Raw genomic sequence first — 25,517 nt, forward strand, 5'->3', positions numbered from 1 at the left:
GCGGCCGCCGCCGTCGCCTCCTCGCGGGGCAGCCCCACGCGTGCCGGCGGGGCGCGGGGGAGCCCCCCGCGACCCCACCACCTACCGCCGCCTCCTCCCCCGCCGCCGCCGGGCTGCGGGCCCTCGCCCTGCTCTTCTCCGGTGCCTCCGCTGCCGGAGGGCAGCGCTACAGCGGCGGGCAGGGTCCGGCACCGGCGGCACTCGCCGGAGCGAGGCAGGAGCTCCCCGGAGAGGAAGAGCCCCAGCTCCCCCGTCTGCAAAGGTGAGCGCTCCTGTCAGACCGCCCGCGCCGCGCACCTGCTGCCCGCCCGGCCGTTACGACCGGGGCGGGGGTGCGCGGGCGCGCGGCCGCTACCCCGTTGCCTGAGGGGAATGGGGAGGCGGGCGGCCAGGCCGCCTGGGGGGACGGGACCGGGACCCAGCGGTCGCCGGGGGCCGGCCGGGCCCAGCGGCAAAGGACACTTGCCGGGCGGCTGGGCGAGGCGGCTCGGCGTGGCCGAGTTTCGGCCAGCCCTTTGCGGGGCGGGAGGGCTGGGATCGGCGGGGCTCTGCGCCCGGTGGCGTGCCTCCGAGCGCGCCGTGCTCCCGGGGGAGAGGTGGGGACAGGGGCTGTGCCCAGGCTTGTGCCCGTTCTGATCCTTCTCTGGCGGGCGGCAGCACGTGTGGAGCGTGTATGTGTTGAAGGGCTTGTGGCTTTTGTTGCTGCTCTCTTGCTTCCTGGCTCTTAGAAGAGGGACGGAGAAAGCCAAGCGCGCCGTGTGGGGTATTGTAGCTGCTCCTGTGGCACTTCTGCGAGTACTACCGGAGGTTTCCAGATGAGAGTCAGTGGTGTAGGTGTACTTAAGATACTTCGGTACAAGTTTAAGGTGAATTTGGTGTTTGGGGGCTGTTGTGAAGCCTTCATATCTTCTCCCCTTTCTGTGCGTCTTGTGCCAAACGGTACGTGTTCTGGATCCAAACAGTGTCCGCAAGCTCGTGATTAGCTAGCACTGTAGGCATTACACAGAGATGTAGGAAAAAAAGTATTCAGTGTCTCTCATAGTAGTTACTTTCAACATGAACCCTGCAGAAGGATGCGTGAACTTGAGTGATGACAAGCTTGTGTTACAGTGAAGGTAGAAAATAGCGTGGGAATGGCACACATTTTGTAGCAAACTGCTTTTTAATGTTTTTGAATAATTAAAACATATCTACTGGGAACACTGAAATTTGAGCAATATGTGGCATCTGGTTGAGGATAATAGAGGCTTACATATGTAAGCCCTTTATCTTGAGATAAAAGTTTACTCAAAAATGTGTGAGTTGAGGCGTTGTGTTAAAGTCCTCAAATCTGTACAAATCTCTGACTTTTGAGATACCAAAGCTTACAGCTTCTCTTTTTCATTAAATTGCATGTGGGAATCTACACAATAAAGTTGACTAATATGCAGAAGTGTATCTGCAGAAATCTAGGACTGACATGATTCCTTTTAACACTTCTACTTCTCCTAATGTTGCTCTTCCTTTCTACAATAATGGTTATAAGCAGACTACTGTGTTGGTTTTTTTCTTTTTTTCTATCCTGGCTCTTGAGGAATGATGCTGCCAAATTTGACAGTCATAATCAATTGGTACAGTACTTAAGCTAATGTCTGTGTGACTTAATTTTAGTTGTTTTTTTTTAATTCAGACATGCCCCTTCAAGGTTACCATATGCCTGCTTGCCTGCAAAGTGAGAGAGCAGTCTCACTAAGGCATTTAGGTTCTGAATTAGATTTTCCACTTTCCAGATACAAGTAATGTGGGGTTTTTTAAGGTTATATTCTGAGGCTTTGGATTGAGGAATGTGTGTATTCTTCATTTGAGATTCTTGTTAATCAGTAATCTGAAAGACTTTATATGCATCACAAAATCCTATCTTCTTCCTGTGAGCTTTATAGAAACTCTTGCCCAAGATGCAATCTCCTGGCCTGGAGAATGAGGAACAGGATGGCTAGCCTTGAGACCCAGGTTCAAAAGCTGTTTGTAAAGGCACGTGTCAGACCACTTAGGGTGGAAAAATTGCACCATCTTCAGATTGTTGCGTAGAAGCCTGTTGAAACCACGCTAACTTCTTTACTGGCTCTAAGAATTGGCATATAGAAAGAAACAAGTCATTTGATTGCTCTACTGTGTTAAGATAGCTTCACTAGCTTTTTACAAGATGTGTGAAAACAGAAGAGTAGTGTCTGTTTAATTGCTTCCTTGTGTTTAAATTTCTGAACAGTACTTGTATTGGCCCAAAATGTAAAATAAACCTGTTTAATATTGCTTAACATTTGTATTGTATAGTCCAGTGCTTGATAGAGACAGAGCTGACTTCAATTTTTTCTTCATCTAGATGAGAAAACTTAGTGGTAGCTGAGAACATGGACGTGGAACTTCATTTTTGCTAATGAGGCTACAGTTGTGAAGCCATGCAGGCCACTTCAGGGTATCAGTCAGAATCTACTGCAGAATAACTTGGGTTTTCCTGTTTCTTGTTTTCAGTTGGTGATGGCTTTTGCTCATTCCTACAGCTGCAGCCCTGTTTTTCTAGATTAAAATGAACCTTGAGGTTAGACAAATGATAGCTTCTTCTGAACTTCGATACTGGTTCTGTAAGTTGTATACTTTAGACTCAACTTCATGTTTTTCAGATTTTATTTCTGGGAAGCAGTTGAATAGTTTTGAACATAGTTTTCATCAACCTGCTTAATGCTTGAGAACCCCAACTTGTGAATTTACAAATGTGACTTAATAGCTTCTTTTGGGGTTTTTTTTGGTGGTGGAGTTCCTTGGGGGGGGGGGGGGTATTTGATTGTTTTGTTTTCTGAACCAAATTGCAACTAAACATTGGAAATACTTAACTGAATTTTCTGTTGATGATGGGATAATTACAAATTGAAAGATTCTATGGCACAATTTCTAAATTTCTGTGCTTTTCTTGCTGCTTCCCTTCTAAATATGACCAAGAGCCTAGATCTTCCTACTACCCAGTTTTCATCTTTTACTTTCCCTCCCTGCAGTCTCTAGCACTTATTTTACAGACTTCAGCTTCTACTTGCATGTTGATGTGCTCTGTCCTTAGCATCACTGGTGTGGCCTCATTTCTACACTGCGAGGTCTGTCGTGCAGTCTCCAGTTTTGGTTCAGTTTCCACATAACCCCTCTTTACTTGTCTGCAAACCACCCCTGTTAGAGGAAGTTGTTTTGACCTACTAGTAGACTGTTGCAAAATGAGATAATGTGTATACTCTACCTTTACTGTTATTTTTATCTTGGTTTATCTACTGAGTAAAGATCAAATGCTGTCTGTCCTGTTATGTTCTTATATAAAACACATCTTCTCAGAAGACTTCAACTGTTCGACTCCAAAAATGTTATAATGCACCAGGCTGTGTAAACAAGAAGGTCAAGACCAAAGCTGTATCAGTTGTTTACTGACCCTTTCAGGTACCTTGAGGTTGTGAGAGATTTCTCTACTGGATGCTGAACTTTCTGGTATGTTCCAGTTGACTGTATTGGACATTTACAGTCACTCTGAAAATAAAGGAGAAAAATTGGTTAGTTTTATCTGGAACTACATTGGCCTTTAATTATTTAGAATAGTATATGGAAGAGTAATATTGAAGCATACTTGTATGAAAAGAAATGATGAAAATTGTTATAACAGCATATTGGAAAGTCTTAAAGAGTTCAGATGTGAACCCCTTCTTGGGATAGGGAGAAGGAACGGAACTCCATAACACTCTTATATTTCACCGTAGAATTTATTTATTTTTAAGACTTTGGTGAGTGACACAATAATAGCTGCAGACCTGTCAACATGAATTACCAAGGTTTTGCAGTAGTTATAAAAGATATTACTGTAGGACAAGAGAGTACAGAAGGCTTTGTGTACCATTATATGGCTGCTTTGCTTACCTAAGCTGTTTAACAAATGGTAGGTATAAAGCAAGTTAATTTGTTTTTGCAGCATCACACTTCGAGTTTCTTGTGGCCAACACTTCAGGGGAGCTTGTTTGGATTAAAAATGTTTCAATTCACTAGAATTAAGCAACTTGAACTTCTTGGGCTTTCTGAGGTTTGTTTTTGTAAAACAACATTAATTCAGTCGTTCTCCTAGCAAGGGATTATTTTGAATTACTGGAAACAAAAGCGTGAGTAGTTCTTTTACATTTATGTGAAGATAATAGCCAAGATTGTCTTCCAAAGGGAATATACATGGTTGTGCTGTGTGCCTGTTTTTAATACTGTCTGAGCCTGTTGAATACTTTCAACGGAACATAAAAAGTAGGTGAAGCCCCTGAGATCAGTTGTGTTTGTATGAATTTTTGGGAAAAGACAGCTGTGCATGGGAGAGATCCCATGAATGTCCTTTCTGAGGAAAAGGCTGACCAAAACAGAACAAAAAGGTCAACTGTATGCCTAGATGCCAGAGAAGCTTGTTGGTCTCACTCTTTCTCACTTTTTTTGGATATCCTACCTGTATAAAAAGCTTCAATTAGAACTCTGTAAGGGAATTTTATGAGGTTAATGGTGTCCCATGCTTTTCCAGTGGCTCTTTTTGCTGCTTGCTAGTTTTGTTTTGTTTTCCCATGGTGTCTGTTAGAAGATGTTTCTTTGGAGTTTTTATTTTCCCTCCTCAAAACTTTAATTTCAAATATGTAGAAAGATATCAACAGGACTGTAAAATCAATCTTCAAGTTGCACTTCAGCAGTAATCCTTATTTTGCAGGTCTAACAACAGTTCTGAACTTCTGAAGAATTGAAACATGATTTTTCAGAGTGTTTTGTCTCTTAGGACTTCTTTATGTGTAAGACCTTCCCTCTTTCTTTCCTTCTTTTCTTTTACATATAGCAATTTTCTCGCATGAGGTATCCAATTCACAGGGACGTGTTCTCACACTGTAATTTTCTTTTTCAGTTGTAGTTGCAGTTGTAGGACTTGTATGTTAAGAGCCCTCCAAGTCAGCACTCTCTTTCCTACCTTTCAGTTTAGTTATTGGTAAGCATCTATATTTGTTCAATTTTGCTCTTCAGTCACATTGTTAGACTGCCTTAGCTTAAATTGCCTTTGGAGGTGTCTGACTTCACAATTGCAATAGATCCGTGTGATACTGGTTTACCTGTAGCAGCTTCAGTCAGTCAGTTGTACTGTAATGTACTGCAATGACTTGTGAAGACATGGCAACTTGCATGTTATTTTCCCACATTATGGACTTCGTTGATTTGTATTGTGTATGTTCTGTTTATATTTTGTTCTATTATTTTGCTTTGTTTGAAGCCAGATTGCAGAAAGACTTTGTTTCTAAATAGGTGTAGACTAGCAGTGGATGGATAGGAGGGTTGATATTTATCACAAATATTGGTTTAAAGAGATAATCAGGCCAATTAAAACAGATCTAATATTTAAGAAGTGTCTATTTGATGAAACAGCTCCATTGTTTTTCATCAGCCACAGCTGTTGTAACTGTTATCTCTATGGAGGCAGATCTGTTGTTATGTAGGTCACATCAAGGAAAAATAGCAGCTGAACACTTGCTTCAAGTATTGTAGAGGAAAGTGCAATAAAAACATTGTATATGTTTCCATTGAAGTGTTTTGAAACAGCAAGGGGAATTGTATAGTGGACTTTGGCAATTTGTATTAAGATGTGTTGTGAAGGTGGAAAAGTAAGTAAAAATGAATCCAAACATCCTTGCCCCATCTAAATAAAAGTAATTTGAAAACAGAAGTCCTTGAAAGACTTTTTAAATTTGAGGAAAAGAGAATACTTGCAGGCTTCGTGCCTTGAAATGAGTAGCTTCCCTTAAACTTAAATAGTAAACAGGCTCTTCAGTTTTCATTCTCTCCGTTTGCCTAGCAAAATATTCTTTCCGCTTTTTTTGTGAGGCAGGAGAGAGGGTAATAATTTCTGCTGCTTCAGTTTTGAAGCTGTCCGCTGCGGTGGTTTTGCAGATGATGTGACTGACTACATACACTTCCTGATTTTTAATTTTTTTTTTTTTTCTTCACATCCTTTGTTTCCCTTTGGTAAAGAGAGAGAAGCTTCTTGAAGAGGAAGAATAATAATTCAGAAGAAAAATAAATAGGGAGAGTATGGCAGTTGCTTCTGAGACAGATAATGTGTTCGATATAACTTTGGAAGCGAGTGTAATTTGTAAGGAATGACACATTGCATTAGCATGCCACATTCTCCCATGGTACAGACAAAAGGAATAATTTTGAAATCTCCTGATACAAACAGATACAAGCAGTGTGCTGTATGGTGGTAGTAGTAGTCACAGAATTTCTTTGATACAGGGGTCTTAAGTGCATGGTAACTCCAAAATTGAGCTTTGCTGCAACTCCCTGAGAGCAGATCTGCTGTGAGCTCAGTAGTAAGATTTTATCATTGTTGGTACTAGTAGAAATAATAAACCAGATGAGGGTGAACATGGCTCATTATAGTGCTAATAATTATTTCCTTATAGTTGAATTGAAATATTTTCCACACTTTCAATGTGTACATTTCTAATGCAAAATTTGCATGAGGATATTTAGTATAGAATGTCACTAGACTTACATTTCAAAGACTGGTGTTCTATGAGACTAAGATGTTGCCCACACCACTGAATTCTATACCTAATAGGTTTTATTAATATTTATGTACCTTTAGTAGATTGAAACAGCTTAGAAATTGAATCCTGGACTTCTGATGGCAGTGGTTTTATTTTCTGACTAGCAGTCAGACACTAACCAGGCACAACTTCTTTTGCCCATAAATGAGTTTATGTAGAATCCAAATTGCTGTGTTATTTATACTTCTAGTACAGAATTCATCCTAAGGCACAGTCAGGAAGGACATATGACTGAGTTTTTCCAGTGCCCTTGTAAAGCTTCCATCTGATCTCTGTATCTTGTTTGCTGTGTTCTAGCCATTTGTTTTAGGCCTTTGTATTTGTTACAGGTAACATTAATACAAGATTCTTTCTGGTATGATTCTGTGGGGACTAGATGAATTGATAGTAAGCTTTGATCATTGTCATTTCTGGATTTTACATCTAGAATAGCTAGTAACAAATAATGTGTGAGCATGTATGTATATCTAAACCCTGGGTCTTTCCTGCTTGTTGGTCTCTTTAATGTAACAAACCTCAAAATACTATTTTGAGGAACCTTTCGTCACAGTGTTTACACTTACTAGCTTGCAGTGTAGTCTTTTACTGCCACTTTAAGATATCATTGACAGATGGGATAGATGCAAATTTTTGTTTTTAACCATATTCTTCCTTCTCATGTAACTTCCTGTGCTTGTTATACATAACCTTTTTCATCAAGGGTTCCTGTTAGTACCTAAATTGTTCTGAAAAGTGATATCAATGTAAACACTAAAAATGACTTTTTGCAGAAGGTGTAGTGTCAAGCAAATATGAATGTAGTTACTGAGTAGCATGTAAAGGGAGGAGATGTCTTGATTATCTTGTAAAATGTAAATCATTACCTTATCAAACTTGATTTCTGGATCTAAGGGTTAGACATAACTCTTTATGAATCTGCCATATATTGTATACTGGGTGGTTAATAAAACATGTCAGTTTATAGTGTCCCTTGAATTAAATTAGGTGAAGGGTAAAGGGCTAGTGGGATGAACTCTAAACAGGACATTAAATTGAAAAAGTTCAGCACAGATTTTTTTTGTCAGCCTTTATGTATGAGGAAACTTAGCTATTTTTATTTCTTCCAAGCCTTCATAATTTAAAAATCCAGTGACTGTTGCACCTTTGGGGGAATAAATGGTGGTATATGAGTACCAATGCAACATTTGTGGCATAAGGGTATTTTTAAGGAAACCATAAAAACACATTTCATTGCTTATTAAAACTGAATAGAGCCTGGAAAAGCAAACTTAATTCCTGTATTAAAAGTATCTTGTTGTATACTTAATAACATAGTAGTTCCAATTTGATATGATTTCTTGTAGGCAATTAAAATAATTAAGCTCTCTGTCTTGCTTTCTTTCTAATCAAGTGTTCTTATTCTAGCTGACAGATCAAGACCACCTTCATCAAGCCCTTCCAGTATTATTCGCCGGACTTCCTCATTGGATACGCTTGCGGCTCCATACCTTGCTGGACAGTGGCCTCGTGATAATCATGGACCAGCTGCTCCATGTATGAGAGACAAAGCTACACAGGTAGGACAGATTTTTGTCTTCAGAGTATTTAAATGTGAAGACAGGATTTAAATGTAAGAAGCTTTTCCCTTGAAAACATTCACTTTAGCTTTCTTGCTTGCAAGTTCCTATTCACTTTCCAATTGCAGGAATCCTACCTTTGCTATTACGTATGTGAATTATTTGCATTCTAAGAAAAGGCTGTGAACTGTAATATCTGTTAAGAGTTCCACTTTCTTCTTGCCTCAGAAAAACACTAGTGTATTGCACATCTGTTTTCTCATTGTTCTTCCAGCGTGCAGTACACTAGATTGCACTGGTGTTAAGTACTATTTAGTTTAAATGTGTACAAGAGAACTTAGTGACTCTTTATATGTATGCCTGTCTTAAAGCTGAAAATAAAAAGCTTCTGTAGTGCCTGTATAAAAGTTATTGTAGCCTTTTCTGTGATAGGCTGTTCATCCTCTGATTGTAAAATGCCTTCAGTGTTCACATGGGATCTATGCACCAAGTATAGAAATCATATACATTGAAGACCTGACTCATTGAACTGTGAATGATGTTCAATTTAGGTCAACTGAAAAGTATTTAAAAAGTACGTGATTTGCCAATCAACTTCAACAGCTTGACAAAATTTCACAAGCTTTTAATGGTTCTGTCCTATGCCACCTGTAAAGACAGAACCAACAGTTGAATGAAACTGGTGTTACAAGAGTTACACGCTTATCATGACAATTGTTTTATCATTCCCCTTAAAGGGAGCTGTTGTTACATGGTATCCTACTGTATGCAGAAGTGATTAAAGATGGATTTTTCCATAAAATATCCCAGTGTTTCATTTCTCCTTCTGTAGATGCAGTTTAGCCGTGGATTTCTCTAACTTGTAGAGTGAAAGAAAGAGCCAAACATACCAGATTTTAAATCCCTATTCCTAGAGCATGGTTTCAACAGCAGATCTCCACCTATTCCAAAGAATATAAGCAAAATGCAGTTGGAAGAGAAACTGACAGCATGTGGGACATGCTTGAGTTTGAGCTTGCCTTAGGTTTGGTAACAAAAATGTGGCCATGTAGGTTTGTGCGCTGTCTACTCAAATGTGTAGGATGTTGAGCAGATGGATGCCTGCAGTGTTGATTGTTACTGTATGGCCTTCTCAAGACCTACAACATTTTGAAGAAAGGACCACAATTCAAAGAGAAGATCAGTAGAACAGTAAGGTGTTTTGTAGGTGAATATGCCCATATGGATAAGGTGGAAATAGAAACTGGTGAAGATAGGAGAGCTGAGGAAGAAGTTCTCTGTGTAGGAAAATGAATTGGAAAAATGGTTAGAAGATGGGGTGAAAAAGGTAAGCAAATCATAGTAAGAAGAGGAGGAGAAAGGCAGGCGTATGATACAGAAGGAATTGCTGTTCATGTTTAGCTATTAAAAGGCATCGTTAAAGGGCAGAACTAAACCAGTGTCGTTGCCTTAGCTATTTATTTTCATATTTGATTTCTTAGGATAATACTTTTTTCAAAATAATTATATTTCTATACTACAGCCAAAGTATTTGCTATATTCAGTTGATCTCTTTCAGCTTAGTTTCGGTTTAACCTGAGTCATGGTTGGGCTTTTCAAATCTCTGTATTTTCCAGTTAGATTAGATACCATCTTTTTTGGCTTACATTTTTCTTTTGTCTTTTTCTTCCAATTCTGACACATTTAGCTGCTGTGGTAGTGGGGCTTACATATATAAGGGGAAATATATTTGCCAAGATTAATGGGAAGACTGTAAAGGGTATTGGATATTTCTGCAGAATGAGTATATTTAGTGGTGATTGATGTTAGTATACTGCTGAGGGAAATAGAATGATCTGTTTGCACTTCCTAATTTAAAATTTATCAAACCAGTAGAAAATTTTGGGATACAGACATACATCTGTATGTCCAAAGGTTGTGTTGATATGACACTGATGAGACAACACTGCTTTTCATCTTTCTGGTGTGCTTGAGAGCAACCATTTGAGCTAGGGACAAGTTTAAAATGTGATTTACAATAGTTAGTTTCCCAAGATAGTATAGGCTCTCCATTTGTGTTGTTTAGCGTTTCTGAACACGTGGTGTTTGGATGAAGTTTCACTTACAAGATATTCTGGCTCCAGTGTGTAATTTCGGATTTCACAAAGTCTGATGTGAAATGGATGTGTTCAGATTTCAAAAGTTTAGGGAATAGGAATTGAGCCTGTTAAGATGAAAAAGATTTTCATGCTAGGTAAGCAGCGTATCTTGATTCTTTGGGTTTATGGCATAGGGAGTAGGGTCATTCAGGAAGCAGACTGGGAAGAGAGCAATTAATGACACACTTTGACTTGCAGGCCTTTATAGAGATGCCCATAGGTCATAGCTGAGAACTGTGTAAGAGATCCCAGGTCACGCAGAGACTGTCTATGTATCAGACTCCTGTGTTGACTGATTATTTTGATGAAGTCTGTTTATAAAACCAGACTGAATTATGTACATGCAGAATATTTGTTGGATGATGAATAAGTGTAGTATTGAGTGTTCTAGGGTCTGGCTAGAATTCATACATGCAGATATTGTTTTAAGTGCTGCTAAAACAGGTGTTTGTAATCTTGTGTCTTTTTCCCTTTGAATCAAACCTGTTTGGCTTTGCCTGTGGTTGTTTGAAATACAGCTATGTCAAAATACAAGCTAAAATGAGACAATTGCTTTGTATTTTTTAATTCTTAAAGAATAATTCATTTCAACTGCAAAGTTTTTGCCTCTAAGACTTTTTTTAAGTGTTCTACTATCTGTGATAAATTTAGCCTTAAACTCATTTCTCTTTGTAATTCTAGAACAGCCAGAAGGATGTTGTGAATGGTAACAACTAATAAGCAAGTAGTAGTACTTTAAGAACCTAGAGAAATAGAAATCCCTCTTTGTTTATTCGTTATTGGGTCTGTGTTTCTTGAAAATAAGTATTATAAACAAAATATGGGGAATAAGTAGGAGACTTGCTAAAACAGTATTACATTTCTGTCTTGGAGGTTTCCTATAACTTAATGTCTTATACCTACCCTTGCTCTTAAATGGTTTCTAACTATTTGTTTTGAGGATGAGCATCAAAGCAACCTTTAATCCTTTAAAATAAATCAGATACTAATTTATGAAATAAGTCTTGAATCTTAAGTTAAAGTCTTGAATATAAATTAAATGCAAAGACAGATTAGAGTGTTAATTAGGTTCCTGTAGGCAAGTGTAATGGTTGTGCTGAGTTGCGAAGTTAGAATTAGTGGCTAAAACTTATTGTTCCAAGAGCTAGAGGATAGGATGAGACTTCAGATTGACATTTGAGAATTGATTAGACAAAGATTGGTACTTGGGAATGGGGTTTATCAATTATTCTATTTTATGATGAAGTGAGGGCTTTTCTGGAAAAATAGATTCTAGTGGATTCTAATTTTGCTATGAAATAGGAATTTCAAAGCAACCCTACTAACGTAATTATTCAGATTTGTCCTAGTTAGTTTTTGATATGGAATGATGAAGATGAAAAAACTACTGATAGTGGAGGTTTCATTTGTACAAAACTTGTGTATCTGTGACTGAAGCCAATGGGAATTGCAACCTGTATGTTCGGAGTTACACCTCCATTTTCCCTGCAAAATGGGGATTAATACCACATCATTGAAGGCCTTGTGAGTTTCTGTGTTCCGAGTACAGATGGGGTAAGTAAGGTCAGCTTGTTGCTTGCAACCTGTTAGTCTCAAATGTAAGAACAACTGTTGCACACTGTAGATGTGAAGGCTTTGAGGCAAAGTTCCCATCTGTAGGACAAAGTGAGGTATCAATGACTCCTAAGGGTGAGTTAGCTACATCACTGCCATATGCTAGGAACTGCACTATGGCAACAGTGAATTTAAAGGACTTCACGGTCCCTTTCAGTGTGTAAGCTGCTTCCAGAACTCATTCCCTCTGCTTCATTAGGTATATTTCTTATGACTGCACAGAGATTCCTGATAGATGTTATTATCCGTCTTCTTAGAGCCTTTACAGTTCACTGCTTTTGAAGGCTGTTCTGGACATGGCTAGGTGGGAATACAAACTGTCCATAAAGCATGCAGTATTATCACAGGCTTGCCTGTGCATTTTGTGACCTTAAATAAATACAGTTTGTCTTAATGATACTTTGAATTTCTCAGAACTTTTTCACTGCAGTATGTTTGCAAGTTTCTTTATTAAATGTTAATGACTTCGTTGGTTTAGTGAAACTAGCTTAGTATTATCTGTGTTGCTTTCTGCCTGGCCTGAGACAACTATGAGCCTGAAGCCCTTTGAGGCATTAATAAGTTAATTCCCTGCTTTGCCATAGCTATAGTGGTGCTTACATGCCTTACCTTCCTTCTTCTCACTCTTCTGAGCAAGAACATGATTTTGAAGCTGTACTGGCGCAGGCTTTCACAATGTTTACACCAAGCTACCCTAGCTGATGTGTCAGAAATAACAAGGTCAGCATCTGTGCAGGAAATAAAATATACCATCTCCCCCAAATTCAGCACTGTTGTACTGGTTCTTTAGATCTCTATAGCAGCTTGTGGTACATCTGGCTGTTAATACTGCCTTATGCTCAATAACTTGGAAGAGAAACTAGCACATTACTGTATTAGAGTAGGTCTGAAAGTTGTTTTTTTGTGTGGTGATGTGGGTTTTTTTTAATTACATAGTTTCAGTCCACTTTTTCATACTTTACTTGTCAGAAGGGCTTCTAGTCAGTGACTGCTTTTCACTCACAGTTCTGAATCTAGCAAATCTTAACACTGTTCTCTCTTCTAATTTGTCTCAAAATATTCTGCCAGAAAGTAGGAGTTACCTTTTTTTAATTAATCCTGTAATCTTCTTGCTGCAGACAGAAAGTGCCTGGGCTGAAGAATATTTAGAAAAGAAGAGAAGCTCACACAAACGTTCAGCATCATGGGGCAGCAATGATCAACTCAAGGAGGTCAGAAATGCTATTAATTGAGATACCTTTGGGTTAAATTTTTTATTTAGTGGTATGCACTGTTGCCGTGAGCTTTCAGGAGGGCATGACTATTGTACTGCTTTGTTTTATTATACAAATCATGCTTGGTAAAAAATAAGAAATAGCTGTTCATTTGTTGATTTCATATAATAATGCAGGACTATTAAAATTTTGAATCTGAATGTGTGGGAAAGAAAGTGTCAAATGCAGGTGACACTCTTCATGAAAGGAGGAAATACAGCAGTGACCAAACTACTTTAAAATTTCCATGTATTTCAAGTTCTTTCATTAAACTTCCAGAGGATCTTCTGGGCTTCAGTGGAACTGGTAGCTAACATGTCAGGTTTGCAAGAATTTGAGTCTAATTTAGTGCTGGCAATAGTTATGAACGTTGTGGTAATAAAGAATTTTAACTAAGTGATGGAATAAATTGATGAAACTGTGTGTGTACCTGAATGTATCTGGTGAAATATGTGAATTTTTCCTTTATTAGATCGCAAAATTGCGTCAGCAATTGCAGAGAAGCAAACACAGCAGTAGGCATCATCGTGATAAAGAAAGGCAGTCTCCATTTCACGGTAACCATGCAGCCATTAACCACAGTCAGGTAAGGCTGTGCCCTTTTGGACATACTGTGTAGCTAATACTATTTTTAACTCCTTTCAAGGTTGTAGTTTGCCTAAAAGGGAACTTAGAAATATGTACTGCTAAATATGTTGTAGCTATAGGTGAATTCTATGAAATAGATCCGTTTGCTTTGACTTCGAGTGTATGTGGTTCCAGATCTTTTTGTTACTTGGCTGGGTTGACTTTGAACTCCCAGTTTCAAAGAATTTCAGATAGTTAGATCCTTCCTTAAAGTAAAACTCTTAAAGTGCATTCTGCAGACTCTACAAAAGGATGACAGAGAAGCTTAATCTAAAGCTATAGATTTTTTTTTCATTACACATTGCTGTAACAGTTATGAATTTGCATGTAGAATATGGCATGGAACAAACTGGTGGTAAAACGATACACCCAAATAAAATCATAGTTTTTGCTGATCATGTTTTGTGTCTTGACAATAGCACTTGTCTAATCCTATGATGAACTGATTTAGAGAGCGTACCTGAAAAAGGCTATTCAATGGGATTTTTATGTACTCTATTAAAAGTGTTTATACTCTTGATGGCTTCATTCAGCTGTTGTAAGATTATTTTTTTTCCCTGTCATTTATCATGCCTTGAGACTTTAAGTAATAATCACTTCAAAAATTGTGATGGTTAGGCCACCACATGTTCTGTGTGCAGTTTTAGTTTTATCTCAAGACTGTTAATGAGGTCAGGTTCACAGAGAGGTAATAGTTTTAGCTCAATTGATAGCAGGTGGAAAAAAATTACAGGCTTTTAGACATTCAGATCCTTTTTCAAGTCTGTTTTGCTTGAGTAACTTTAAGAAAAACAATAGGAAAATTTGGTCATTTTTTCACAAGAAGAGTTCTCTTCCCCCCCCTCCCCTCCCCACTGATATCTCATGAATGTATATTCATGATATACACACATATGTTTTAGTAACAGTTACAAAAAGAATGAATTCCTCATGATTGCCTTGCAAGTCAATGTAGTTGAAAGGAACTGTGGAACTGTCAGTGTTGTGAATTGCGAAGGTACTTCAGATGTGAAGCTGCTCTGCAGATCTAATTGTATTCCCAGTTACTCCTGAAATGCAGTTAGTGTTGTTCTAATAAATATCATACTTTGATACCAGTTAATGAAAACTGTTTCCTTTCTGTCGTTCCATCCTTCCAGAAATAATTTAGGCCAAGGAGGGAAGCTGTTGCAACATCAGCATGTGTCTTGCTCTACAGGTACTTAGACATGCTGATAAAGAATGAGAAAGAGAAGAGAGTGCTCCAGGGAGACCTTATAGCAGCCTTCCAGTACCTAAAACGGGCCTACAAGAAAGATGGAGAGGGACTTTTTACAAGGACATGTAGTAATAGGACAAGGGGGTAATGGCTTTAAGCTGAAAGAGGGTAGATTTAGAATAGATACTAGGAAGAAATTCTTCACTGTGAGGATGGTGAGGCACTGGAACAGGTTGCCCAGAGAGGTTGTGGATGCCCCATCCCTGGAAGTGTTCAAGGCCAGGTTGGATGGGGCTTTGAGCAACCTGGTCTAGTGGAAGGTGTCCCTGCCCATGGCAGGGGGGTTGGAACTAGGTGATCTTTAAGGTCCCTTCCAACCCAAACCATTCTATGATTCTATGAAATAAAAAGTAGAAAGGAGAACCATACATACAGTCCTGAGCAGCCAGGTTCTTTCGTAGATAGAAGTCAGGTGTCTGAGTGAATCTGTTACACTTCAAGACTAGAAATAAGAAAGTAGAACAATGTTTTGAATTTCTCCTGCATTGTTCCTCTTAACTCCTACTTTGTATAAAAATCAGTAGCATCTTTTGTCTCAGACCTGAACTTATCCCTGCTGTAGTTCATTTAATTAGGAGTCATGAATTTTCAGGACCTAAGTGCCTCTTGAATTCAGTTTGTTACTAGTTTAAATTCTGTGCTACTAGAAGTATTGTATTTAGGATTTTTTTTAGAATTACATTTTTTGACATAACAATTTAGGAATTACTTCTTCAAACTCTTTAAATCTCAAAACAGAAACTGTTTCCTCCTCCTCTTCTGTACAGCAGAAGAACAGTTTGGATTTGAAACAGGCTCTCTAGTACAAATTCCTACATTTTGATCTGCTTTACTGAAGTATGGGTGCAGTGTAGCATGCTGCTGATCTTAGTGACTGTTGTAGCTCAAGTCAGAACAGTCCAAAATGATGAAAGACGACAAATAAATGACCCAATCCCTTTCTAGCAGTTTTTTGAGAAGGTTTATGAAAATTGGTGAGACACATTTAAAAAAAAAAAGGGGGGGCAGGTCAAAATACTTGATGCAGGTATTTAATCCAAACCTGTAGAACTTGTTTGAAAATTTTTTCTGTACTTGTGGGCAACTGAGGCATTTCAACCCAAAAGAAGTGTACTGAGGGACTTTTGGTGTAGGCCCTTCAGTATACTGGAGAACTACATGCAGTCTAACAGGTTTGGCTTTGTATTCTACAAACAATGCTAAGCTATTGTCATTTTAACATAGATAATCTTAGTGGCTTTTAATTTTGAAAGTGAACAGTGATGCTACTACTCTGAAAAATACCCCACCCACCCACCCCCAAATTACGTATATAACTTTTTTTCATCATAATTAATTTATTATTATGCTCATGAAACTTTGCTTCTTGTATGGAGGTCTTTTGCATTCTGCCAAATTTTAGAGTACGTGAATAAAATATTGCACAACAGATAATTAGGTTTTGGGCTTGTGAAACAAACTATAAAATATAAACTGAGGGAAAGCATCTTTTCCAACATTGTGTTACAAAACAAAACATTGTTTTTCTTTATAAATTTTGTGCCAGCTGTGTCGAGCTACTTGCAATGGGGGGAAGTTACAGAAGGCTTCAGAAAGAGTAAGTGAAGAGTTTAGCTTAATGGCATTTAGAGGCTTTCTAAGCCAGAGTGAAAATCTGTAACTGTAGGCATCAAGGGCAAAGTTCCTAGGCTTTCTCATTCCTTTCTAGGGAACTGCTAAACTAGAATTTCTGGCAGCAGCTCAGTTCCTTCAGGATTTGTGGGAAGGACTGTGTGGAAACACTTGCAGTTAGTGATGAGAATATTTAGAAATTTTTTTACATTCCCAACTTAAAGAAAACTTGCAGTTGTTGACTCTAGAGGGTCATACAAAGATTTCTGAGCTGAAGGAACTGGATTCCAGACAAGGCCAAGAAAATGTGTTAGGAAATTGCCTCGATAGTACCTTCACAGAGACCAGGTAAACTCTGTTTAAAGTTTTGGAAATGGCTTGCTTTTCTAGGTAAAACTAAGAGAAGCAATTCCAGTGGATTTATTTCCTCTTTTCTTCCCTACTAATAAACACTTAAGCTTTGCCACAGTTCTTGAGTTTTATTAAAATTTTTACAGTGGTTCTTACCACCTAAGCTTCCAACTGATTGCTTAGTTGTGCTTCTTTCTTCTGTGGTTGTTCAGGGGTTTTTTTGGGTTTTTGGGTTTTTTTTAAGAAAGAAAGAAATCCACACAATCTCTATAGAATAAGCTTGTTAGCTATTCCTGTCCCTCTGCTCAGAATCAGGAAATAGTTGGTGAGGAACTTGATCAAGTCCTTGCTGCTGACTACATCTTTTTTCCAGAGCAATTGTATGTTTTTTGTTTGTTTTTTCATGATGCCAGAAATGTTCTATTCTGCCTCTACAGGAAAAGGGGTTTGCAAAAAGGTCATAGCCTTCGCAGGTGATCTCAGGATGCTTCTGAGAATGTTGGATTTTGAATTAATTGCGTGGTACTAAATCTATGAACAGGAGTCAAACCAATGGGATTTTCCTTTATTCTCGGTGTTAATGTAATGGAGAAAATAGAATTGAGGCCAGAGCTGAAGCCAGATGGAAGAATAAATGGATTAGGTCTTTCAAAATAATCTTTTTTCCTCAGTGCACTTGTCTGATATTATGCTGCTACTTGACACTATGAACCATCAAGTCCCCTCCTTTCATTTTCCTGGGAAGCATGTGTTCTTAATGTCTTACCAATTGATTGATCCTAAGCAACCACTAATACCGAGACCAACTGCATGCAGTTTGCAGTGTTTGGTTTTTTGTGTCACTCTTAACCACCGTGCATAGGTAGAACATTCCATTTTTAGAGTGGAATTACCATGATGCATTCAACCTTGAGATGGTTTGATGTTAATATCTAGAAGCATCAAATGATCTTGGATTCTATTTAAGTTTCTGTTGCTTGTTTAAAAATTGGAATAGCTTAGAGCATTTTTCTCAAATGCTTGTGAACAATTTAGATTTGTCATCACCCGTATTTTGTATCTCATGAGTTTAAGCCATACCTGTAAGTTTCAGGATTCTAACTGTCCCACACCAAAACTCCCCATCAGTGTGTTATTAGGTGAGCACTGTAATTATTACCTTGTGTTTGGCACCTTGCTTCATTTTGTGCCTTCCCAAATACGCAGATGAGTTGTAAAGGTTGGTTGCCTGTTCCTTTGTGTCAGGGGCCAGCTCCATGCAGACCTCTGTGAAGGCAGTATTTCTAATATCAAGTTTCTTGCTTTGAGGCTGGTTGTTCCACCCCTGTAATGGTACCTCCTTCCCTTTCCAGCCTCCAGCACTCCGGGTTAACAAGTCATTGTCGGTCACGTGCAGAATATTATTTCTCTTGGAATTGAAACATGCTGTATTGAACCATAGTGAACTCTATTGGAGCAACTTGTGCTTTTCTACTTTAAGCTCTTCAAATAGTACTATGATTCTAAGAATTTCTGTGGTAGGCAATCATATTTAAAAGATGGAGAATTCCCATGTTTTGCTAATGGCTGCTGAAATCGTAGACAAGCATACTTGCATTCTGCTTCCTACTTTATAACAAGTTTAGTTTGTCCTAAGAATGTGTATATTTAAAAACTGGGTACATAAACAGCCTTTATTAGTGCCTAAACTTGTGCTGATATACCTGTATTGTGACTGGATATTGACCTGTATTAGTTTACTGGATTGTTGATCCAAGGCCTTGTTTGGAACTGAACTAGCAGGGTTGCTTTCTCAGACTTTTTTGCACTCTTCTCCAGTGGTTTCTGTTTTCTCTTTTTCATCTTCAGGCAAGGCTCTTGAAAGTCTTTCCAAGTTTGGCCATTGTGAGAATGTTTAGTTTTTATTGACATAAACAGAGTCACAAGCATTTCCTGAACGGAAGCTTTTGTAGTCCTTGTGCAAGTCTTTTTTTTTTTTTTTTATAGCTATCCTAATGTTTCAGTAAAGCAAAACCAATATAACATGTAAGCTTTGCTGCCTTCTGTGGAAGTCTTCCTAAATTGTTTTGTCAACCTTTTATTCTTAATATAGTTACTATGTTGGTCTTCATTTCTAGCATAGTGCAATCTTGCATTTGTGGAATAATTTTCCTTCTGCATGTGCCATGTTACTGTAGGTGACAGCAGACTTCCATGAAAACACAATTTTATTGAAATTACATGTGGTAAATCCAACAGTGAAGGAAGTGAAACTGTGGTACAGCTCACTTCAGAATGTGAATGTATTTTAAAGGCTTCAAAAGTACTTAGATTTAAATGTTTACTGTTAAATTTTGACTTGTAAAGCAATGTCAAGCTGGAGGCAAACCATATCAAGGGAAGTCTTGAGACTAGATTGTTGAAAGCTTTTCCTGCTAGAAATGAGATTTGAAACAAAATTCAGGATGTCTATGTCTTCATATAAGGCATCCATTTTAACGCAATTGCTATAGTTTCATGTAAATCCTCGATATTGAGGTGTAGATGTATTCTGTTTAAAGGTTCACTTCTGAGTAGAAATAGTGACTGTGTTTTATAAGTAAATCTACATTGCTTTCTCACTGTCTCTGGTTCTTCAGGCTCCCATCCCAAAGAGTGCTCTTGTTCCTGTGATACCTATTACCAAATCAACAGGATCGCGATTCCGAAACAGTGTAGAAGGTCTGAATCAGGAGATTGAGATAATAATTAAGGAGACGGGAGACAAAGAGGAGCAGCTTGTTGTATGTATCTGCCACCATGATTGCTTTCTGTAATTATTTTGGTTTTACTTTCAAGGTTTTTAAGTCATAAAATTTGTCTGGAATTAATTATGCTTTCTTTAATAAAGGTAGTTGAAAAGTGTCTTGGAAAGCAAAAAGGAGGAGAGAGTTAAAGCTTGAATCTGAACCTTTTCCTCTGTGATTACTGTGGCATAATTAGTTTTCTAATAAAATAAGAAATCTCAGTAAAATAAGAGAAAAGACAAAAGGTCTGTTTTGAAAGTTTTTGTAGTAACTTTTTCTTCTCTTTGCCCATGCTGAACTGTCCCCATCCCATTTGAAGCATAACTTGCCCATTTTTAACTTTAATTTTATTTTTAGGTATTTTTAGAGGTAAATTTAGTAATAAAGTATCAGAAATACAGGGCACGAAGATGATTAAGGGACTAGAACATCTTTCATGTGAGGAGAGGCTGAGAGAGCTGGAACTGTTCAGCCTTGAGAAGAGAAAGCTCAGGGGAAAGTTATCAATGTGTATAAATATCTGATGTGCAGGAATGAAGAGGAGGGAGCTGGACTCTTCTCAGTAGTGCCCAATGACAGGGCAAGAGGCAGTGGGCATAAATTAAATCCATTAAATTCAATCTGACCACAAGAAAAACACTTCTTCCCCCCGCCCTCCCCCCTCCGCAATGTGTGAGGGTGCTCAGAACTGGAGCAAGTTGCCCAGAGAGGTTGTGGAATCACTGTCTGTGGAGATACTCAAAACTTGACTGCACATAGTCCTGGACAGGCTGCTGTAGCTGACTCTGCTTGAGCAGGAGTGTTGGACTGGGTGATCTCGAGAGGTCCCTTCCAACCTCAGCAATTCTGTGACTATGTGAAATATTGAAAACTGTTGTCCTTAGTTTCTGAAACCAACTTTATTTTCTGTTGGAGTCTTGTGTGATGAATAAAATTTTCTACTTCAAACAGTTTTATGAAACCGGAAAAACCCCTCAGCATTACTGGATTTAAAGAAATTGCTAACCAGACAAGAGCATCCATTTGATACCTTTTATTTTTAACAGCCTCAAGATATTCCAGATGGGCACCGTGCACCACCTCCGTTGGTTCAGCGTAGTAGTAGTACTCGCAGCATTGATACTCAAACGCCTGGTGGAGCAGACAGGGGTAGTAACAACAGCAGCCGCTCGCAGTCAGTATCTCCAACCTCATTTCTTACCATCTCTAACGAAGGCAGTGAAGAAAGTCCATGTTCTACAGATGATCTTCTTGCTGATTCCAGAGATAAAGGTACTGTGTAACTTTAAAAGTTCAACAGTGCTAAACTTTTAACTCATTGCTATGTGCACAAAGATGTAATAAAAGAGGGGATTTGGAGAAATGGTAGAACGCTTTTTTTTTTCCTTGTAAGCAATCTGTTTTTTCCAAATTGCTCCAAATACTGTGTGTGCACACATATCTAGTGCTCTGTAATTGAAGCTGGATAGATGTGACTGAGGAATGTGCTTCCCAAACAAATTTTTGTTTTTAAATAGTAGATTCTTCAAGTATTTTAAGCAAGTTGCTTCTTCAAGAGTATACAGCAACAGGTGGAATGGCAAAGTAGGCTAGTCCTGTTGCTTGTGTCAGGTATTTTTTAGGATCTCAGACAAAATGGGCAACCTTCCAGCATTTCATACATGCACCTGTAAAAGTTTTAACTGTTTGCGGTTTTTTAATTATTCTTTTTTTTACCAGAAATCTTCTGAGATATACTAGGAGAATTTTATAATTCGACATAAAACCTATTGTGGTTTTTAAGGAGTATGGCTTCTGCCTATTTCTTTTGGCTAGATGGTGACAGCACAGGACCATAGATTCAGGTTTGCAGTTACAAACTGAAAGTGTCCAGGAATGAAGAGAGATTGCAGAGAAGCCTGAAAATTATATAAGGAGAAATAGAAAGGAGGAAAGGGATTGAGATAAGAAAGCTTATTTGCAAATGAAGACTCGGAAGTGAATGAAAATGTTTCTTTATTTTATAATGTTGGTAATGAAGTGGGTTTCAATTTGGGGGGCATTTAAAGATAGTTATTGGTTTTTTTTATAGTGTGACACATTTAAGTAATGAGATGCTCTGTTCCTGCAGAGAATGGGAATAATTCTCCCTTGCCAAAATATGCTACCTCACCAAAACCCAACAACAGCTACATGTTCAAGCGTGAACCTCCAGAGGGCTGCGAAAAGGTGAAAGTCTTTGAGGAAAGCTTGTAAGTTGATCTTTAACATTCAATATTCATTACCCATTAGTTTATTGCTTTTTGTGTCAGATGAAAATTATTAGTCCAGTTGCTAAAATCATGCTAACAGCATGATCTCTGTTGTTTTGTGTGACTATGTACTGGTATATATGTATGTATTTTATTGCTGGAATTTTGTGTTAAAACCTTGAGTACTCTTGAGAGGACTGTTTCTTACCTGGGAGATAGTCGGGGAGGAACTCAAATAATCAGGTACAGAGAGATGTAATAAGAATCTATAATGCATGTGCATCAGCTAATATATGTCACAGCTTGACAGGTACATCCAGTAATCTAGACTCTGAAGACCATATTCTTTTCAGCTACATCTATGTAGCTGTGAAACTTTTAGTGACAGAGTAAATTTGACCCTGAGTATTTGATGCTTTGGTTATTCTGAAAAAGTCAACTTTTGCCATCTGGGAATATACTGGGAGGGTTTATGTTTTATTATTATTTTTAGTGGAGTTTTTATACTCTTATGTCACTTGGATGTTAGAATCTTAACCTATAGTTTAAAATTTCATTTCATCACACAAGGAGTATAATTTGGTTATAATTCTCTTCTGCCTATGTTATCTCAACAATGCCATCTGGTATAAGTAGTAATTAAAAAAATTAGAGCTGCCTTTGTGTATTTTCCATCTCTGATCTTAGCAGATGTTTTTTGAGAGGTGCCTATGGCCTCTCCATAGCAATGTGGAAAGGGTTACAGTAACTTAAGTTACCTGTCTCTATTATAGAATGTGGAAGCTATGTTGCCAACAGATTAGATAGTCTTCACTTGCTCCAAGAACATACTGTGTTGTGATTTGACTTGCATTTGCATTTCTTTTCAGATGTCCTTGCTGCATAGCTGTAGGACTGTTCTGCTATAGAGTGAAACAGGCTTCTACAGAAGTGTTTACATAGCTATGGTAGTTCTTAGAGACTTCAGTGTCATGCAGAAATCTTTCCCACATCTGGTACTTGCATTCCACACGTACATGAAATACATGAGTGTAACTATTTAAAGCTCAACCTTTGTTTAACACTATTTCTATTTGAAGTTTACTGGATTTTCATTTGGGAAAAAAATTTATAAATGAGGCTGAATTTTCTGGACACTTGGAGAATCAGCTAACATGGAAACACTCTATTTCATGAACAGAGTTACTTTTCAGAGTAGAGCATCTCCTACAAGAGTATACTGAAAGATAGGCTTGCTGGGCTAGTGGAATGAAGATAGAAGGTCATATGGCTGTCTTACAAACACATAGAATCATAGAATCATTTAGGTTGGAAAAGACCTTCAAGATCATCGTGTCCAACCATCAACCATGCCCACTAAACCATGTCCTGAAGTGCCTTGTCTACGTTCTTTTTTAATACCTCCAGGGTGTGGAACGTGGAAGAGAGGGGGAGGTTATAGGCTAAAGGATAATGCTGGCAACAAGAAAAAATGAGTATAAATTTGTGATGGTTATTTTCCAGCAGGGAAGGGAGGCTTTGGAACAGATTCCCATAGTTTTGTCTTAGAGTTAAACTAGCTCAGTAGACTTACATTGCAGAGTTAGAGGTAGACACAGAAGGCATTCCTGTGGTATCCACAATTTCCCTTCCAGCTCTGTCTTTCATGAAGCATGTCTCTCAGTTGACTGACTTACATGCTGAGATGGCAAAACTGCAAGTCAGGATCTAAATGTGTGTTTCACACCTCCTTCCCAGGTTATAGGTACTTGATCATGAATGCCGCTTTGGGAATACTACATTTTACTCTCTGCATTGAGTTTTTAAGTAAGATGGGCTCATCTTTTACAGAGATTCAGGCCACACTCGACTGAACATGCAAAGGAGGCAAAAGACTAGAAAGGGGGATCCCCCTATGATCATGAACAGCTCTAACGTATGCAATATTAAGAACATTGCTATGCCAGCTTTCTTTCACAAGGTTTGCTGTATAAAGAGTGTTTGTGTGTGGGGCAAAACTTGTTGGGTTGTGAAAGTTTCTGGAGAATGTGATCAAGAATACTTTCTCATGTATTGGGTATGCCAATTCATGGACAAGGTTTGTGATCTGCAACATAAAGTTAGTGTCTTCCTTGGGTTTGGAGACAGCCTGCCCTAAGAACATGCTGTTTATCTCATAGTATGTGTAAACAAGTAGTTGAAACCATCTTGCCATTTGCCGTATGGTGCAAGTGTCATTAAGGCATTATTGAGTAGCTAAAATACTTGAAGTTTAAACCTCAACTTGTTTCTGGTGATGTGTTCAGCAATACATACCTGCCATTGACAGAATTTGATTGTTCAATGTAATTTTGAAACTATTGTGTGTATTTTATTTCTAGGCCAAAGCCATTGCATGAAATTCCAGCCTTCTACTGCCCTGACAAGAACAAAGTGAATTTCATTCCTAAAAGTGGCTCTGCTTTCTGTCTTGTCAGCATCCTCAAGCCACTTCTTCCCACGCAGGATCTCACGCTTAAGGGCACTACACACAGCCTGACTGTCTCCTCCAGCATGACACCCAGTTTGTTACAGCCCATTTCTATGGCCTCCTTGTCTACAAACACAGATCAAGACAGGATCTCTCGTGGAACAAGTACAGTAATACCACAGACCTCTATACTCCAGCAATCGGGACATATTGAGGAAGCTGAAGGATAGATTTAGATTGTTTTGACATTTTTCTGGGCGACTACTGGGGAAAAATTGGAACCAGTTGACTGGACCTTTCTGATCACACTATTTGCATTGTTTTAACAATTTATGGCACTGTCATAATTGAACTGTTTGTATAATTGACAGTTTGGTAGCACATTGAGAAGTACAGGAGGATGCAGCAGCTGATACTCTGTTGCACTTTCTGCTTATGAAGACTCCGGTTCTGTTTCTCTCCTGCTTTTTTAAACACTGGTGTAAAGAAAGACAGTCATAATCCTTTGCGGTTTAAAGGACCAGTTGTTGTGATGCTGTGTGTCCTTTGACTTTTTTCCCATTAAAACAAAAATCTCAAGACCAACCAGCTGATCCCATTTACCATTGTAATCTGCAGAGGGAGGGGCAATCAGATGATTTTGCAAGATGTCTTTTGTATGAAAATGTGTATTTTGTAACAAAAATTTGCCTTTTCTTGTGCGTAGCAGATGGTGTTTAGAAGACGCTTCCCTGGTGATCATTCCCCCCCCACATTTTTTTTTAATTTTTTTTTTTTTTTTTTAGGAAAGGTTCTTTTTTACTTGGCTGTTTTACAGCTGCTGGGACCAAAGGATTGCTGAAGTATTTTGGCAGTCTCAAATTATGTGACCTTGCTGAACAGCCTCAGCCCTAAACAGAATAAGACAAGTCAATATGTTTGCAACTTCTAAAACAGAAGAGTATCCAAAAAGCAGTGTTAGTATATAGTGTACATTTTTTTGATATTGGAAGTTTGTGCTTCAGGTAAGTCACGTTCTTAAAACTCCTTCCTTCACAGAAT

General features: G+C 38.5%; 1 protein-coding gene across 1 annotated transcript; it reads left to right on the forward strand.

The window, feature by feature from the left end:
- FAM117B (family with sequence similarity 117, member B) lies at nt 1–25,517 on the forward strand (the record flags this gene model as incomplete). The annotated part of the gene is made up of 8 exons (XM_010569137.1): nt 1–262; nt 8,028–8,179; nt 13,050–13,142; nt 13,657–13,770; nt 19,650–19,793; nt 20,843–21,068; nt 21,907–22,027; nt 24,388–25,517. Coding segments are annotated over 8 exons (1,431 nt in total), but the record flags the coding sequence as incomplete, so codon positions are not given.

Source organism: Haliaeetus leucocephalus, unplaced genomic scaffold, assembly GCF_000737465.1.
Source record: "Haliaeetus leucocephalus isolate CR32 unplaced genomic scaffold, Haliaeetus_leucocephalus-4.0 Scaffold1, whole genome shotgun sequence".
NCBI classification, from domain to species: domain Eukaryota; kingdom Metazoa; phylum Chordata; class Aves; order Accipitriformes; family Accipitridae; genus Haliaeetus; species Haliaeetus leucocephalus.